This window comes from Loxodonta africana, chromosome 2, assembly GCF_030014295.1.
Source record: "Loxodonta africana isolate mLoxAfr1 chromosome 2, mLoxAfr1.hap2, whole genome shotgun sequence".
Taxonomy (NCBI): domain Eukaryota; kingdom Metazoa; phylum Chordata; class Mammalia; order Proboscidea; family Elephantidae; genus Loxodonta; species Loxodonta africana.
This window is the reverse complement of record NC_087343.1, coordinates 49,528,042-49,547,161: the sequence shown is the minus strand read 5'-3', so window position 1 is coordinate 49,547,161 and position 19,120 is coordinate 49,528,042. Positions and strand designations below refer to the sequence as shown.

Below are 19,120 nucleotides of genomic sequence, written 5' to 3'. Positions count from 1 at the left end.
TTTTATGTGGTTGTTATATTTTATTTTCCAAGTAATACTGATTAAAAATATTTACACACCTACTTTTAAGTCCACAGTTTAGCACTCTTATCTGTATGGCTTTAAAAGGTATAGCACAAGATCTTTACATGAAGGATCGGGGAAAAAGATTCCATTCAAAACAAAGCCTGATATATACACGTTTTTCTCTGTACTTTATTTTAAATACATTAATTTTTTAAATGATGCTCATCCTTTTTTTCATCTGGTGGTAAAATACTAGTGCAAACTTTTCATCAAAATAAAGTTTACCACAGATGTAAATGAATTTTCCCAATTGAAAACGGCCCTTTCAGCTGCCATTAAATGAAATTTCTCAACCTAACTTAAATGAAAAAGAATTGGTGGTTGACATTTGTAAGCAAAAATATAAAACACTATAGCATCATCTACATTGCTCCTTACCACACAAACTTTGAAAGAACCAGAGATGCTTTACAGAAGCTTACTTGGTTTTGAAAAGGCACATGGGTGTGGTTTTTTTTTTTTTTTTTTAAACATTCTAGAAATTTTGCCACCACCACTCTGTTCCTGTTGCAGAGATGGCTTGTGTGACTACTGGGGTAGACAAGAATATTCAAACTAAAGGAAGCCAGAAGCCAAAATTTAACTGCACAGTAACAACGCACTTTTCTTCATGCAGCCTTGTTTCCTATATATTCAATTTTCTAACATGCATTAGAATACATAAACTCGTATTCTAATGATTTTACATTTGATTTTACAACAGGGGAAAAAATTTGAGGAAGAACATGACCTGGGAAAGAGAAGGGAGAACCCTTACCACAATGAAAATAGATACATTCGTACCCAACTATATAGTAAGAATTATGATGCATTTATGTTTCCAGATATAGACTTCTCAAAGTTTCCCGTTCACTTATGGGAAAGTTCCCTCCTCTGTGGCCTTAAGTGGGGTAGAAACCAGTGTGTTTCAATAGAAACAGTCAGCACAACAGTTAACTTTGGTCCACTTTTCTGTCAACAAGGACAGTCACACTGCCCATAATCAGCTGAAAAACTCAACATGTAAATTAAAAAATATATTCGTCTGTTATTTCATTCTAAAACTGGCATCACTGTTCTGTCCTCATTCCCTGCCTTTTCAGCCTGCGAATCCACTGCTGATCCAGTCTCTAAACCCTCAGCATCTTCGTGATCTTCCCTGGTGTCCTCAGCAGGACCTGCTTGGCAAGGCTTTCTCTCCTCCTGGTTCATGATTTCAGGGGTCACTTGATCCAAGTCTGCTTCCAGAAGCTCAGTTTGTACTTCCACTGGCATCTGATTTACCCGTTCGACATGCAGCTCCTCTACATGTACTTCTGTACCTTCTTCAGTCTGAATCCGACCCACTTCCAGATAACTCACCTGGACCTGCTCTGGGAGCTCACTCATATGTGACTCGTGTACTTGGCCGTCCTGGAGCAGGTCTGGATGGACCTGCTCCACAGTCACTTGTGCTGAATCCACCTGAACCTGAAGCAACGGTAGCACGTGTACCTTCCCAACTTGTTCTATAATTGTCATTGACGTTACAGGTTCAGTTTGCACACGTGTTTCTACTGAAAGAACTTCTTCAGTTATTAGACGCTCTGAAATATTATGAGTATCACTTAGATGCCTCCTTAACTCATTCCCTTGCATAAACCACAAATCACACAGAGTACAATGGTTGGGTTTATCTCCAGTGTGAATTACTAAGTGATCTTTGAACTGGTCCCAGCTGTTAAACACACTGTTACAGACCTGAAAGAATCAAACACATGGTGTTAACAATACTTACATTCAAACAGAAGGAAAAATAGATGCATTTATTCTCTGTAAGAAAAAGTTGATTTTTTCCTGCAAATGTTATGAATACGGTATTTGCAAAAATCTAGTTCAAGCTATTTCTTAATTCTTTAGTCTTTTAGCTGATATATTGGTTAACTTCCTAAACATACTTTGAGAAACTTTTTAATATTGCCTTCATTGGTTTAAGCATCACATAAATTCTAGGAACATAAAGTAACAATACTGTAATTTCCCCCAGGAGATCAACATTTAAATCCACTATATTATTTGAGAAAAAAATGGATTAATCATGGAAGAATATCCAATTACAGCTAGTTTGCCTGTCCTCCTTTACCCTCCCCTCCTTGGGAATTCTAATGATTGCTCTATAGTTAAGAATAACCTCAGCTTCAGACTGCCTGTCATATGGAACATAATTTTTGTTGATACTGGTTGTCATCTAAGGTTGTATAAAAAGACTATTGTAATTCCCCTTATAAAATCAAGGCAATGATATTCTCCACTTTCATTTCTTTCCAACACATCAGCTCCATACCTTTGCTTTACACTGTTATCCTTCACTATGTTTTATTGTGGTAAAATATATCTAACAAAAAATCCACCACTTTAAGCACTTTTAAGTGTACAATTCAGTGACATTAATTATATTCATCAAGTTATACAACCACCACCACTATCTATTTCCGATTTTTTTTCATCACCGTTTTAACAGAAACTCAGTTAAGTAAAACCCACCTCTCTCCCCCTCCCACCCACCCCTGGTAACCACTAACAAACATTTGCCTATCCTGGATATTTCATGTCAGTGGGATCATACAGTATTTGCCCTTTTGTGTCTGACTTATTTCACTCAGCATAATGTTTTCAAGGTTTATCCATGTCATAGCATGTATCAGAACTTCATTTCTCTTTATGGCTGAGTTTATATTCCACTGGATGTATACAGAGCGTTTTATTTATCCATCCATCTCCTGATGGACACTTGGGTTGTTTCCACCTTTTGGCTATTATGAGTAATGATGTCATGAACACTGTGTACAAGTATCTGTTTCCGCTCCTGCCTTCAAGCCTTTTGGATACGTACCTAGGAGTGGAATTGCTGGGCCATTCGTAATCCTAACTTTAACTTTTTGAGAAATCATCAAACTGTTTTCCACAGGGGGAGAACCATTTCACATTCCCACCAGCGATGAGTAATGGGTTTCAATTTCTCCACATGCTCGCCAACACTTATTTTCTGTTTATAACAGCCACCCTAATGGGTGTGAAGTGGTTATCCTTCACTTTTAAATATTTCAGGCATGGACTCCTTTGTTAAGGACAGAATATACTCACACATACCTGGCACTCATAAAGCTTCTTTCTTCCCTTTTTTGCCCCCACTCCAGTTTGGCATGCTGTCAAGTGACATTTGAGCGTGCTATTTCTAGCAAATCGTTCATGACAATTTGGACATTCAAAGGGTTTTTCACCTATTAAGAGAGAAAAATATACACATACTGATAAATTAAGAAAAACAGTAAAAGCAAATAAATTTTTAAGACTTTTTTTCTTTCTGGTTAATTTTAATAACATATTCTTGAGGATCAGAATTTATAATTCAGATGTTTTTACCACATCCAGAGGCAGAAATAACTTAAGTCTTTAAGGATTATTATAATTGTACCTGTCATCTGATGAAGAAATAAAATTTTGATCTGAATTCTTTTCCATGTTTTTGTATTTCTTAAAAAACTATGTATTTTTCCTTAGATAAAAATCCAGATCCATCTCAAATTCAGGAAAACGCAGCACTATCCATTCCACAAGCATTTTTTGAGCCCTTACAGTGTTGTATGCCAGATCCTGTGCTGGGTGATGGAGACGAAAAGATAAACTGTCCTTGTTTTCAAAGACTTCGTATCCCAGGCCAGGGTGTGAAGGTGAAATACATGAAAACAAACAACTGCAATGCAGTGTAGGTAAAGGAGCAGGGAACGTGTGCAGTAGCCTATGGGGCGGTGGGGGGGGGGGGGGGGGTTTGATTCTGCCTTGAATGTGGGAAGGAAAGAAAGCAGCTCATTCTAGGCCGAGACAGAGGGTTAAACAGCATGACAGGTGGGGAGTGAGGAGGGATCAATACTGACTCTCAGACCTCTGGCTTAGAATACCAACCAGGATAAAGAACACAAGAGTCCATGCAGGTTTGGAGTGGGGTATGCTGGTTAAGAGCATAAATTCCGTTGTGTCCATTGAGTTTGAGGTACCCACGGAGCAGAGTAAAGATGTCCGGTAGGCAGCTGCATGGTGCCAAAAAAAGGGAGGACTGATTCATAGATAAGGGTTATTTAAGTGGTAATAAAAATCTTAGGGGAGGATGAAATTTCTCAATTATGTTGTATGATAAAAGAATCACCAAGTTAAAACAGCAAATAGATGAGCCAGCAAAGGAAATGGAAATGAACAGCCAGCAGAAGGAAGACTAGAAGAGAATACGGAGGGAAATTAAAGAAGAAATTTTAGAAGAATAGGGATAGTAAATAGTGCCAAATTGAAGAGAGATGTCACATTAAGACATTAATAGGGGATTACAACAATGCTAGCAAAACTGTCAGTGCTGTGGTGGGTCAGAAGCCAGACCACAGTGGATGAAAGAGTGAGTGAGAAACAAGTAAATGAAAAGTCCGTATAGAATTCTTTCAAGAAGGCTTGGAAGTAAAGAACAGAGGTGGCTAGATGGGGACAAGTCACTAAGAGGGTTCTTTAAGCCAGGGGAGGCTTGTTTATTTGTGGGGAAGAGGAGACACAATGGGGAAGGAAAGGAAGAGTGGGAATGACAGCAGGAACACAAGTCGTGGACATCAAATTTCATGGGATCTAGAACATGCACGGTGAAGAAGCAAAGGGAAACTTCTTCTAGACTAAGGGAGGAGGAGACAACAAAGATGGATGCTGCCACAGGTAGGCTGGTGGCAAGAAGACAGGCATGTCATCTGCTGAGAGGTGGGGTGTGGGCAGAGGTCTCAAGTGAAGGTCTGGAATAGCAGTTAGGAAAAGAAAGATATAAAGCAGACACCAAAGGGCCTAATTTAAGGTCTGAGATAAGAATTTTCTCCAGTAGTGCTCAGCAATCAGGAAGTAGGAGTAAATGGTTGCAATGATTCCAGGATAAAGGGTTTATTAGAGCAGGTAGAGTCAAAAACCAAGGGAATATGCTAAAGTACCAGAAACAGAGACTCAAGTACTATACAACAAGGTCCAGAAAGGACAGAGAAGCCAGAAATGAGGCAATAAACTAGGTACAGAGGGGGATGAAGAGACTGAAAGGCTAAATAAGGCAGCAGTGCACAGAGTAAGGAAAGGACTGAGTGAATTCAAGGGATAGGATGCTGCTGGTAGGGAATGGAACTAAGCTTTCAGAAGTGCAGCCATAGTGGTGAGGTCCCAGAATGAGGCCCACGTATGTCACTAGAAGGGACACTGCCAAATAACTCTGAGCCATGTTTTTTCTCCCCTGCCAAAACATTTATAGTTTATTTTGTGCAATTTTCATGTGATTAAAAAATTAATTTGGGAGAGACAATCTAATCACCTGGAATTAGTATTGGTACAAAAACTCCTTCTCAATTCCAAAAATGTTGGAGAGATTGCTAAATACAATGGTAAGTTTTGTGGTTTTATTAATAGTTTTTTTGTTGTTGTTATTCTTATTATTTTACTATAAATGAAACCTACAGATATAAATTGGCACAGCCTCTTCAAAGGACAATTTGATAAAATTTGCCAAGATTTAAATCGCACGTATTCTTTAATGTGGGAATTCTGCTCTTAAAATATTTAAATTACTTGAACATGTGCAACAGGATATATGTACAAATATGCTTATTGCAGCATAGTGTGCAATAACAGAAGACTGGCAACAACCTCAATGTCTATCGATGGAGGGAGTGATTAAGTAAATTAAGGTTATACCCATACACAGCAAAAAAGGATTAAATAGATTCATAAATGTTTCATGTTTAAAAAAAAAAAAAAAAAAGACTCCAAGGTAAACGGCTTAACACTGTGTACTGCATGCTCTTGTTTTTGTTTTTTTTTTTAAGTAGGTGTATGCGTGTTTACTTGAAAATGCAAGGAATACAACTAGAAGGATAAATTAAAAAAAAAAAAACGATAGCAGTAGTAGCTTCTGGAGAGAACTGCTGAAGTAGGAAAGAGATCCACTTTTCATTGCACACTAACTTAATCTTTTTATTTAAAAAAAAAAAGTTTAGTTAAGTCCAATAAAATCCAGAAATTTCAACTTTAGATACAGGCAGTACTGTTTACAAAGTGCTTCTACCATTATCTCTGATTTGTCACAACCTTGCAAAGTAAGTATGATTATCCTTTTTTACAAAGAAAGGAAAGTACCCCAAAGGTAAGTAACCCATCAGGTTCATTACACTGGCAAAAGTCAGAACTAGAGCTGAAATCGAATTCTGATTTCTGGGCCCACATTCTTTCCAGGATACCACACTGCCTCTCTGGGAAACTAGGGGACGGCTATTTGAAAATATGGTTAAAAGACACCTCAGGGTTCTCTTTCACACAAGGTGTCCCACAGGAATATATGTCAATGTCTGATACCCTCCCCTGCAAAACTGCCTATCCTTCTATATTCTCCTTTCTAAGTTAGTAATACCTCCAATAATGTCACCACCCAGACCAGAAAGCCTTCATTATCTAGCTGGTCACCAAATCCTGTTGATTCTGCCCACTTAAAAAAAAAAAAAAAAAAAACCCTGTTGCCATCGAGTCAACCTCCTATGTCCTAGGACAGAGTAGAACTGCTCCACAGTTTCCAAGGAACGGATGGTGGATTTGAACTGTCGACCTGTTCGTTAGCAGCTGAGCTTTTAACCACTGGGCCACCAGGGCTCCTCTGCCTACTTAGTGTTACTCAAATGTACAACACATTTCCACTACCACTGCCTTTAGTCAAATCCTCATTCTTGTTTAGATTACACCAACAGCTTTTTAATTAGAGCAAGCAGGTTTCAGCCCACTCTAATCTACCTGTCAATAATCCACCTAAAATATAAACCTGATCAGGTATCTCCCTGGTTTAAAATCCTTTAAAATGGCCCCCAGAACCTTCAGGATCAAATTCGAACTCATTTACAGCACTTACAAAAAGAACTACATGAGCTCAGCCTCACTTCCCAGCATTCTCTCTTCCTCTTGCCCTTAAGCCACTTGTAGATCCCCCATGACGCCTGGGCGCAAGCTTCAGGGTCAGTCCTTTCTACCTCTTCAGCCACATATCCTAGCATTCTTCTACTTGGACCCAATCCTTCAGCCATAACAAACTACCAGCAGTGCCCGAAACCGGCTGCTTCCTTTCGTTCCTCTATGTCTGTGTATGTTTCATTTCCTTTGCCTGGAATGCCCTTCTTCTGGCTTCTTTTCCCTTTAGTCATCATGGGGTAAACCTCCTTCCATCAATGCCCAGGCAGACGTTCCCACAGGACTCTGTGCTCACCTCCATCAGCACTTAACCCATTACACTGTGACTCTGCCTGTTCTCTTCCTCAACATAACAGGGACTCTAAAACTCTCTTATCTCCATGGCCTAGCATGTTGGTATTATTACTATTTTCCAAATGGAGACAAAATAATGCAGAGGTCAAGTAACAATTCAAATTTTGTAAATCAGGCCATAGATAACAGTGCATGTTTCAAGAATACACAAGAAATCAAACTGCTAATCTAATAAAATTTCACAAAATATAAAACCCAGGGACATGTATACGTGTGTTTCAGGGGGTAGGACATGAAGGCCCTGGTGGTGCAGTGGTTAAGAGCTCAGGCTGCTAACCAAAAGGTCGGCAGATGGAATCCACCAGCCACTTCTTGGAAACACTACGGGACAGCTATACTCTGTCCTACGGGGTCGCTATGGGTTGAGGGTAGGGCAGAGGGACAGGATCATCTTTACCATTACACTCAGTTTGTTTCAAGGGAAAAATGACCCACCTTTTATTAACTTAAACACAATTTAAAACTATTTACTTATGCTCTTCCTGAATTCACTTATTGATTATATCTGCAACTATCCTGTCACTACTAATTATTAGTATAGCGACTGGCTGAGTTTAAAGAAAACAATCGGTTTGATTTATGTGCTGAACTGTTCCTCCAACTGGCATCTGATTCTACAATTTGTAACAACTACTAAGTTATCTCATCATTTTGGAGGGAAAGACAACATATTCCATAGTCCAGTCCAAAATACAAAGCACAAGACCCGAAAAGCACATTTACAAACTTCCAAAGTGGTCTCTGCTATCCAATTTTCAAATAGGTAAATGTCACTAGACAACGTTTTGGACAAAAGAGACATTCCTAGGAAATAATACAAAAGTGACTGTTACGTTACACCAAATTTCTATCAAAGTGCATTAGCTACTCAATAACATTTATTCACTAATTTAATGTGCTGCTGGTATATCAACCCTTTCACAAAATTAATCCAGTTAACCTAAAAAAAAAAAAAGGCACATCAACAGACCATTAAAATAGATGAGTGTTTGTTTTTTAAGGACCGAAAGACATAACTATAGACAGTCTCCAAATACACAACAGACAGATACACACAATGTCTGAAAATGGGAAAGCATTTCCCCAAAGATTTCTAAATGCCTAGTACCCACCCACTGCTGTTGGGTTGATTCCAACTCACAGCGACCACATAGGACAGGTTAGAACTGCCCCATAGGATTTCCAAGGAGCAGCTGGTGGATTCGAACTGCTGACCTTTTGGTTAGCAGCCATAGCTCACCATAGCTCTTAACCACTGCACCAATAGTACCTTAAAGCCTTTTAAAATTACACTGAGCCTTAAGTACAGGATGAGATTCCCCTGCTATTCATCTGTTCGTTCAGTTCCTGAGTATTGATACCAAGAGTCTACATACATAGTGCGAGGTACCATATTATCTGAATTTATTTGCTTCCTCAATTTCAAGTGGTGTGTAATGAGCAACTTTGGACGGTGAGAGGTCTATAAAAAAAATTTCACCAGAAGTTATTCCAATTCCGATACCAAAGAGAAAAACTCTAAACAGTGTAAGATACCCAATGTTGTATTTATTATATATTAAGAGTCTAAAAGGCCTTAATCACCACACGTAACAAGGACTTGGGAACACATGTCCAGACGTAGGACACTTAACACACCCAATATAACTGCTCTCTCCACACTCCCGTTAGAGCAGGTTTAGGGACTCCCCAAGATTCAAGTCATTGGTGGTAGCTCCTGTGTCTGGTACAGGAGACCAGGAAAGAATGTTTGGGGAATGAGAACTGACAGAGAAAAAACAGGCATAGGGGATGCAAAACCATGAGGGCCAGAGGCCCAAAAGTAACCTCTCTGGGATGTCTCCCTCATGCCCAAGATGGCTCCCGGGACAAGGAACAGTATGAAGAGCTTATCCTTCTCATCTCCCTGACTGTCCACGAGTCCTCACACTTCTGCCCTTGGAGAGATGGTGGGGAGATGGAGCTATACTGCTTACTTATTTACCAGGTCAAAACAGAGAAAGACTACATGTACCCAACAGTATAAACATATAAGGGACTGTGTGCATTATATGTACTCATCTATGTAACATGTTAACATGATAGAGAAAATATAAAAATACTGAAAATTCAATGCAATTAGGATTTAATGACTTATGACTGCGTAGTAAATAAATCAGAAACCATGTTTCACATTCTTTAAAAAAAAAAATTGGCAAAGTATTAAGAGTGACAGTTTCTTTCAGAGCTGATACTGATTTTGCTGTTTAAGAACCAATATTCCAAAGTAATATTATATAAACAATGTGTAAACTGCACATTAGAAAATACAAGAGCTAGTCTCTATGGTATTAATAAAAAGAGGATTATTAGCACTTAAGACTTGGAGAGAATGTGGAAAAAATATACTTTTAACATAAAAAATTTCCTAGTTACCTGTATGTTTTCGAAGATGTTCTTTAAAATGTCCAAAGTGGTCAAACTGTTTCTCACAGTACTGACATATGTGAATTTTTTTTCCAGTTCTTTGCTTCTTACTGACTCCACCTTCTTCCAGGTGGTAACAATTGAGGTGCTGTTTCCAGGCGCTCTCCCGAAGATACCTTTTATTGCATATTTCACACTTGAAACTCTCAGTGGAGTGTGATTTCATGTGCTCCTTAAAATGGTAAAACAATTTAAATGAACGGTTACATTTCTCACAATGGAACAAGTCCTTCACATGTGACAGCTGAAGTTCCACAATTTCAATACCTTCTACCTGTTTGCTTGTGGGGTCAGATGCACAGCCATCTTCTTCTTTAATCTGCCCTTTTCTATCACCTTGACGGTACTTGCTGGTAATATCCGCCAACAGAGCTAAAGCAGAGTCATCGGAGGAACCTGTGCTCTGAATGTACTTTATAGACTGCTTGGCAGAAGCCACTTCCTCTAATGTTTCGAGGCCTTCATCTTCCACTTCGATTGTGCCTTCGGCAATCTCCACCTCAATTTCAACAGGTTCTGATTCTGCAGATGGCAATGACTCAGTGATAACATTGGAAGTTTCTGCAATCTTTCTTTTTTTTGCCTCATTTTTTCCTGTGTTATTTTCCTCAAGTGGAGCTGCATTTTCTTTGTTCCTGAAACACATAATGTATGGATTAAAAACGTCTATAAGGCCAATCAAAATCCTAACAGGCTTTTTTGAACAAATTGACAAGTTGATGGTAAAATTTATATTAAGAGACAGAAAACAAGATTGGAGGGCTTATACTACCCGATTTTAAGACTTACTTTAAAGCTATAGTAATTAAGACAACGTGATATTGATGAAAGAATACGCAGGTTGATTAATGGAACAGAATAAAGTCCAGAAATAGACCCACACTTATATAATCAATTACTTTTTGAAAAATTTTCCAAAGTAATTCAATAGACAAAAGATAATCTCTTCAACAATGGCACTGGAACAAGTGGTATCTGCATGGGAAAAAAAAAAAACCTCAACTCTTACCTCACACCCTACACAAAAAATTAACTGAAAAGGGATTACAGACTTAAATATAAGAACTCAAACTACTAAAAACTTCTAGAAAAGAAAAATTTGTCACATCAGATTACGTCAAAGGTTTCTTAAAGAACATACAAAAAGTAGAAACCGTAACAGAAAAACTGGTAAAATGAATTTCATCAAAATTAAAAACTTCTGCCCTTGGAAATAGTTTTACAAGGCAAGCAAGACTGGAAAAAATTTTTGCAAACATACATCTCTCAGAGGGCTTGTATCCAGAAAATAAAAAGAATTCTCTCAATTCAATAAACTCAGTAAAGGCCATAAAAAACTGTTTAGAGACAAGTCTCCATGGGTCTCTTGTGTCTCTGCATGTCTTGTGAACAGTCACTGACAGCTTTTGTTCCGGTCTGTCTTTTTAAGAATGTTTGCAGTACAGCCAATAGCCTTGGAAAAGAGACAGTGTCTCCCTTTGGAGCAGAGGGAACTTTTTTTTACTGTCCAATAAAATAATGTCCCTAGAGGGGAAGAGGTGAGACAGGTCTGCATGCAGGCCATTATAAAAGATTTGGGTTTCCCAAGCTGGAGATTCTTCAGCTGTAATGTAAACCCCCTGTGCACAGAATCCACCCCTGCCCCTCTGTGTCACCCCCACTGGACTTAAGAGGGGAGAAGAAACTGACACAAATATGAAATTCATGCTGCTTGCTGCACTAGAGTAATAAAGTCCTTTGCCTCTGACCCTGCAGCAGCCTTGGAAAGTCTTTCACCAGCAACCATGAAATGATGGGACCCTAACTTGTTGGCTTGCCAAACAGAATAAAATCTGAGACCCCTCAGAGTTCCTGCAAGTTTCTAGAAATGAGAATAGGACATCGAAATAGATGAGGCTTTCTGGAAAAGGAAGGATGAGGCCTTACAGAGTGATTAAAGGGACTTGAGGTTAAGTCCACCAGAACCAGAAGCAAACACGTTGACCAAATCATATGGTCAACCAGGCAATAGCTGGTCCTCCACTTTATTGCAATTAATGAGGAGAAACTGAGAAGATGGTTGCAGAATGAGTATGGGCAGTAAATTCAAGGGTAGTTGCTGGCATGGTGCACTGGTTGTTACAAACTCCCCTCTGAGTGGGGCAGGGAGAAGACAGGGAACCTTCCCTGAGAAGCTGGTGATCAGCCTTGGTCTGTTCCATCAGAACAACTAAGATTCATATTGGTAAGAGGGACAAAGGCTCCACCTGTTTTCAGACAAGTTACAGTGACGTGCACCTATACCAAGTGTAAAAGCAGGGAAATTTACAACCACCTATGGGCAGAGACCAGGTGAGTCATTAGAACTTTGGTTGGTTCACATGCAAGAGGGTGACTTAATGCTTGTCAAGCAAGAATGACACACCTCCAGCAGTTTACCGTGCCCATCTTAGATCCATTTAGAGATGAGAGTAAAAGATCTCAGAGTTTTTTTGCAGTGGGCCCTGGATACTAAAAGGGTGCTCTGGCCCTCTTAAGGAGATTTCCTTGAGACAAGCTTCTGTGGGAAACCACAGATGAGGCACTGACTAGTAATAGAGCCTTCTTGCTCAATTGGGTGTACAAAGCTGAAGAAGAAGAGCCACTGGAAAATGAGAAATGAACCCAAAAAAATCTAGATAAATTCTTTCCCTAATCCTTATGTTAAACCAGGCAACTGTAGCAAGGGCAGGGGTTTGGGGACCATAGTTTCAGGGGACATCTAAGTCAAATTGGCATAATAAAATCTATTAAGAAAACATTCTGCATCCCACTTTGGAGAGTGGCTTCTGTGGTCTTAAATGCTAGCAAGCGGCCATCTGAGATCCATCAATTGGTCTCAACCCACCTGAAGCAAGGAAGAATGAAGAACACCAAAGACACAAGGTAATTACGAGCTTAAGAGACAGAAAGGACCACATAAACCAGAGACTACATAGCCCGAGACCAGAAGAACTAGATGGTGCCTGGCCAATGACTGCCCTGACAGGGAACACAACAGAAAACCCCTGATGGAGGAGAGCAGTGGGATGAAGACCCCAAATTCTCGTAAAAAAAGACCTGACTTAAAGGTCAGACTGGGACTAGAAGGACCCTGGAGGTCATGGTCCCCAGACCTTCTGTCAGCCCAAGACTAGAACCATTCCCAAAGCCAACTCTTCAGACAGGGATTGGACTGGAATATGGGATGGAAAATGATACTGGTGAAGAACGAGCTTCTTGGATCAAGTAGACACATGAGACTATGTTGGCATCTCCTGTCTGGAGAGATGAGAAGGCAGAGGGGGCCAGAAGCTACCCGAATAGACATGAGGAGAGAGAGTGGAGGGAAGGAGTGTGTTGCCTCATTAGGGGGAGAGCAATTAGGAATGTATAGTAAGGAGTATATAAATTTTTATATGAGAGACTTACTTGATTTGTAAACTTTCACTTAAAGCACAATAAAAATTAATTAAAAAACAGGCAAAAACACAAGAGATGTTATCATGGTAACAGGGCACCAAATGTCTCAGATTAAGGTGTACTCCTTAAAAAAACTCACCACTCCGCAAGTCAAGCCTGAATCAGCCAAAAAGCATAAACCTCACAGCCCAACTAGAAAGCAATGTGGACGGGGATGCTGAATCAAGAGGTCCCCTAAATAAGTGTTAACAATGACAACTTTACTGCCTTAATATAGGGCTCTGGGGGTCAGCCAAAAACACTGGAGACTTGTTTGGTCAAGCTACAGGCAGCTTCCACACTGCTTGAAACCAAAAGTAAATGTGCTTTGCTTACTGGCACAGAGTCATTCTCTCTCCAGACCACCTGATCTCTTCCTCTCCTCTACCTTGACTTCAGCTGCTTTAAAGATAAATATGGATGGAGGTGAGGTCTCCCTACTTTCAAGTGAGACCAAAGGCAACATATACACACTCAAATACGCTGGAAAAAATCTCGTAAAGAGAGGGACTCAAACTTTTAATGGCTCTGCCAGAAACAGGTGTTCAACTCATCATTCTACCCAGTCCCATGGGGAGAAGAGGTGCCTGCATTCAACTGATGGGGTCTGGGCAAAATCCACAGCAGGAAAGGGAGGCTATCCTGATCTTGTGGGTGGGTCCCTTTGGGCTGATTTTATGTACTATTGTTGCTTCTACATCTGAATATATAGTACAAATTGGTATATTATACGCATTTACTTCCCTATCCCATAAGAACCAGAGGGGATTATCCTGATTAGGAAGAGCCAAACATAGAGAAGTACTAATGGAAAAAACCTCCCTGATACTTGCCACCAACAGAGGGTCAGGATTTAGCATGAGTGTCTGTACCTTCTGGTGGCCAAAGTTTACACTATATTGATAATGCCCCATTGACTGGCAAGTCAAAACCTCAGACTCAAAGGGCCTGAATACAGTGCTATCACACCACCAGCAGCATGCATTGCTGATAAAATTCAGAGGCCTGCTCACCAAGTTAATTTTCTTGGGCCTGTGCAGGTGGATTTACCATGCTCAATTCCTCCGGCAGCCAAGGAAAAATTACTGTCTCATCACCTCTTCTCTCCCATCACCAAAGGCGGCTCAGCATCTTATCAGATTTTTTCAATTCTAGAGACAGTATTACCTCACTTGGGCATTCTACTTGCTCTTTTATATCACCTAATCTGCAAATCAGCATTCTTCAAGCGGTATGCCAATCCAAGAGGCTGCTGGAAGCTGTCCAACGAGCTGAGATACATTATCTCTGGGGCCTCATAACTCTAAGGATCTCTTTAAGCTACAAATCTCTTAAAATGATGACTGTGGATTAGAGCTTCTGGAAAAACGAGGCAGCCTTCACACAAAAGTATTTCTTGAGTTTTGGATTTGCTGACTTCCTGACATGGCTACAAAGTACAAAAAACCCCTTTGAAAAGAAGCAATCAGCTTGCTGTTGGGCTCTTGTTGAAACTTGATGTCTGATTCACAGAGGCCGTGTGACTCTCCAGCCTAATATTCCCATTTGTGAATGGGTTGACTCAGACTCCATGACTAAAAAGATGGGACAGGTCCAACAAGCCACATTCATCAAATGGAAATGGTATATTCAAGAATGCAGCTGGCCTCTCGGTTTTACATGAAAAAGTGGCAGCTCCCCAATTCTGCTGACCAAGGTAAAGCCACTGGCTCAATGGGGTCCTTGATTCACAAGGTTTCCCTAAATGTCTAGACCTGGATTACTGATGGTTTGGCTAAACTGAAACTTGGTGTTCACTGGAATGCTGCAGCTGCTCAGCCTCAATACCAGCTATGGAAAACCAAAAGTGGACATGGTGGCTCTGCTCAGTGGGCAGAACCAAGGCTGTTCTCACAGCTCTGGCCAATATTCCCTAAAATGAACCTTGTTATATTTTTTACTGACTCTTGGGCTGTTTCCAATGGCTTAGGTGTCTGGTCTGCTACTTGGAAGACTACTGATTGAAGTCTTGGCAGATTAAAGACATCTATCTTTGGAAACGCAGCTATAGAAAGAAACAGCAGTTGCTCCAACATTGTTTTGGTCATGGCAACGCTTCCACCATCACAGACTGGGCACAAAGTAAAGGACCTTAGGTTTCTGATGCAGAGGGTGCCACTCCATGCCAGACTCATAATTTCTGCCCAAAGTTGGCCTGTTTGTGATGAAGGAGGCCACGTCGCACAGGGCACTGTGCCCACCCATTTCCAGCAGAATGACTACACCAATCCTTTGACCCCATCTTTGGACTATCAGTGATGCCTCACTGCTGATGATACTTCTTCAGGTTATACTGTTGCCATTCCAGCCCAATTAGCTGACTCTGGCCTCTGAAACCAATCTGTCATATGTTCAGCTTTCTAGACCATCTGCAGTCTGACAATGATCTAGCAAAAGACAAAAGTTGCTAATAATGGGCTGAGAGTCAAGATAAAGACGGACCTTTCTTTCACACTCACTACCATCCACATGTACTGTGTAGAATACTGGAACAGCCTTGTTAAGAATTGTGTCTCCCAAAAAGATACAGTGAAGTCCTGTGAATGTGGCCTTGTTTGGAAATAGGGTCTTTGAAAATGTTATCTGTTAACATGATGTCATACTGGAATGGAGTGTGTTGTAATCCAATATGAGTGGTGCTCGTATTTAAAAAAAAAAAAAAAGATACACAGCAACACAAGGCGAGATGGCCACGTGTCATGAAGGCTGAGATTTGGAGTGGTGCATTTATAAGCCAAGGAATGCCAAGGATCAATAGCTATCAGCAGAAGCTAAGAGAGAGGCATGGAAAAGATTTTCCCTCAGAGCCTTCAGAACAGGGACCATACCCTGACTTTAGACTACAAGCCTCTAAAACTGGGAGACAATAAATTTCTGTCATTTTAAGATACCCATTTTGTTGGACTTGTTATGGCAGCCCCTAGGAAACTGTTACTTGCCTCCTCAAATACTGACTCAAAAAGATTTGACTCTACTTCCCTCACTTCCTCTTTGTCCAAAAATTTGGGTATATATCACTTTGGTCCTTGAATTTGGTCATCCCCACAAATGGGATCATCTCAGCTGCTTCCTGGGTAATGATCAAGATAAAAGGGGTGGGAAGTTAGATAAACCTAGCTGGAAAATTCATAATACTACCCTGATCATTCCCAAGCATTATGTTTTTCTTTACCCTAACAGCAACCTTGGACTAGCCCAATTTGTATATCCTCCAGGTGATAAGTTGGTTAAAATGGGTCTTGTTGTTGTTGTTAGGTGCCGTCGAGTTGGTTCCTACTCATAGTGACACTATACACAATAGAATGAAACAAGGCCCGGTCCTGCGCCATCCTTAGAATCATTGTTGTACTTAAGTCCACTGTTGCAGCCACCGTGTCAGTCCATCTCATCCAAGGTCCTCCTCTTTTTCGCTGACCCTCTACTTTACTAAGCATGATGTCTTTCTCCAGGGACTAGTCCCTCCTGATAACATATCCGAAGTATGTGAGACATAGTCTCATCATCCTTGCTTCTAAAGAGCATTCTGGTTGTACTTCTTCCAAGACATGCCTGTTCGTTCTTTTGGCAGTCCATGGTATATTCAATATTCTTCTCTAACACCATAATTCAAAGATGTCAATTCTTCTTCAGTCTTCCTTATTCATCGTCCTGCTTTCACATGCATAGGAGGCGAATGAAAACACCACGGCTTGGGTTAGGCACAGCTTAGTTTTCAAGGTGACATCTTTGCTTTTCAACACTTTAAAGAGGTCTTTTGCAGCAGATTTCCCAATGTAATTAATTCATCTTTTGATTTCTTCACTGCTGCTTCCACGGGTGTTGATTGTGGATCCACGTAAAATGAAATCCTTTACAACTTCAATCTTTTCTCCTTTTATCATGTTGCTTATCGGTCCAGTTGTGAGGATTTTTGTTTTATGTTTAGGTGTAATCCTTACTGAAGGCTGTGGTCTTTGATCTTCATCAGTAAGTGCTTTAAGTCCTCTTCATTTTCAGCAAACAAGGTTTTCTCATCTGTATATCACAAGTTGTTAATGAGTCTTCCCCCAATCCTGATGCCACATTCTTCTTCATGTAGTCCAGCTTCTTGGATTATTTGCTCAGCATACAGACTGAAAAGGTATAGCGAAAGGATACAACCCTGACACATACCTTTCCTGACTTTAAACCATGCAGCAGCTCCTTGTTTAAACAACTGCCTCTTGGTCTGTGTAAAGGTTCCTCATGAGCACAATTATGTGTTCTGGAATTCCCAGTCTTCACAATGTTATCCATAATTTGCTATGATCCAGACAAATGCTTTTGCGTAGCCAATAAAACACAGGTAAACATTTTCCTGGTATTCTCTGCTTTCAGCCAAGATCCATATGACACCAGCAATGATATCGCTCGTTCCACGCCCTCTTCTGAATCCTGCTTGAATTTCTAGCAGTTCTCTGTTGATATACCGGTGCAGCCACTTTTGAACGATCTTCAGCAAAATTTTACTTGCATGTGATATTAATGATATTGTTCAAAAATTTCTGCATTTGGTTGGATCACCTTTCTTGGGAATAAACATAAATATGGATCTCTTCCAGTCATCTGGCCAGGGAGCTGTCTTCCATATTTCTTGGCACAGACGAGTGAACATTTCCAGGGCTACACCCACCTGTTGAAACATCTCAGCTGGTATTTCATCAATTCCTGAAGCCTTGTTTTTTGCCATTTCCTTCAGTGCCGCTTGGACTTCTTCCTTTAGTACCTTCGGTTTCTGATCGTATGCTACCTCCTGAAATGGTTAAACGTTGACCAATTCTTTTTGGTATACTGACTCTGTATTCCTTCCATCTTCTTTTGATGCTTTCTGTGTCATTTAATATTTTCCCTGTAGAATCCTTCAGTATTGCAACTCGAGGCCTGAATTTTTTCTTCAGTTCTTTCAGCTTTAAAAATGCCAAGCATGTTCTTCCCCTTTCGTTTTCTATATCCAGATCTTTGCACATGTCATTATAAAAGGGGGCGTAGCAGATTTAAACTTAATGCTGGTTCAGCAACCTGTATTCTCTTGTTGGACTGGTATGTTCTTAGATTGTAAGAAGGATGACTACTTGGCTGAATATACTGCTCACCAGATACACTTACACTGGTCCAAATAAGCTAAAGTAGGAAACATGACTGCTGGGTATTCTATCCCCCGTCAGATGGCTCTGGCCATGATTTGATCACCATTTCCCTTAACTTCACCAAAAAGTTCCTTGGTAAGACCAGGTGATGGCCAAGCTCCCCACCTCCCATCCAAATACAAGATGTTTGCCCTATTACCACTTCCACAGCAAGGCTCAGTCCATGAGGCAAACAAACGCCACTCAGCTGGCATTCAGGTGCTGCTGATGAACACGACAGACTGAACTGACTGCCCTCAATCCCTCCAAAAACAAGGACTAGACTCAGTCACTCAAACTGAACTGGACAAGGAGGAGGCCACACAGGCAACCTGTGTCCCTAACTGATGTAGGTCCCAATTTGGGGGCCCCAACAATCATAAACAATACTCTTTCCAAGCTACCGTATGTACTTCTGAGACTCTACTTGTTTAGAAGTTAGGTATTAACTTCCTTCCCTCCCAAAAACACAATGATTTGTACCTCAGGATTGGTTTTAAGAGATTAATAACTGATTCATTATTCATGCACACCCTGTAGACAGTTTTCCCTATAATGGTAGTCATCCAATTCAAAAAGGTAGTACAAAATTTGTCCCTGACTTAAGCCTATTTGAT

At 40.4% G+C, this 19,120-nt stretch overlaps 1 protein-coding gene across 6 annotated transcripts in view; it reads right to left on the bottom strand.

Moving 5' to 3' along the window:
- Positions 1 to 502: 502 nt before the first annotated feature.
- ZNF131 (zinc finger protein 131) overlaps positions 503 to 19,120 on the bottom strand; it is a 41,440-nt gene continuing 22,822 nt past the window's right edge. For 4 of the 6 annotated variants that reach the window (XM_064271699.1, XM_064271710.1, XM_064271702.1 and 1 more), the window contains exons 5-7: positions 9,811 to 10,496; positions 3,175 to 3,305; positions 503 to 1,785 (exon numbers count right to left, since the gene is read on the bottom strand). In XM_064271699.1, coding sequence (XP_064127769.1) covers positions 1,099 to 1,785; positions 3,175 to 3,305; positions 9,811 to 10,496 — 1,504 coding nt within the window. In that variant the 3' untranslated portion in view covers positions 503 to 1,098. Of the gene's footprint in view, positions 1,786 to 3,174; positions 3,306 to 9,810; positions 10,497 to 19,120 lie in introns of those variants that run through there. The other 2 variants (XM_064271714.1, XM_064271718.1) reach the window with 2 other exon arrangements.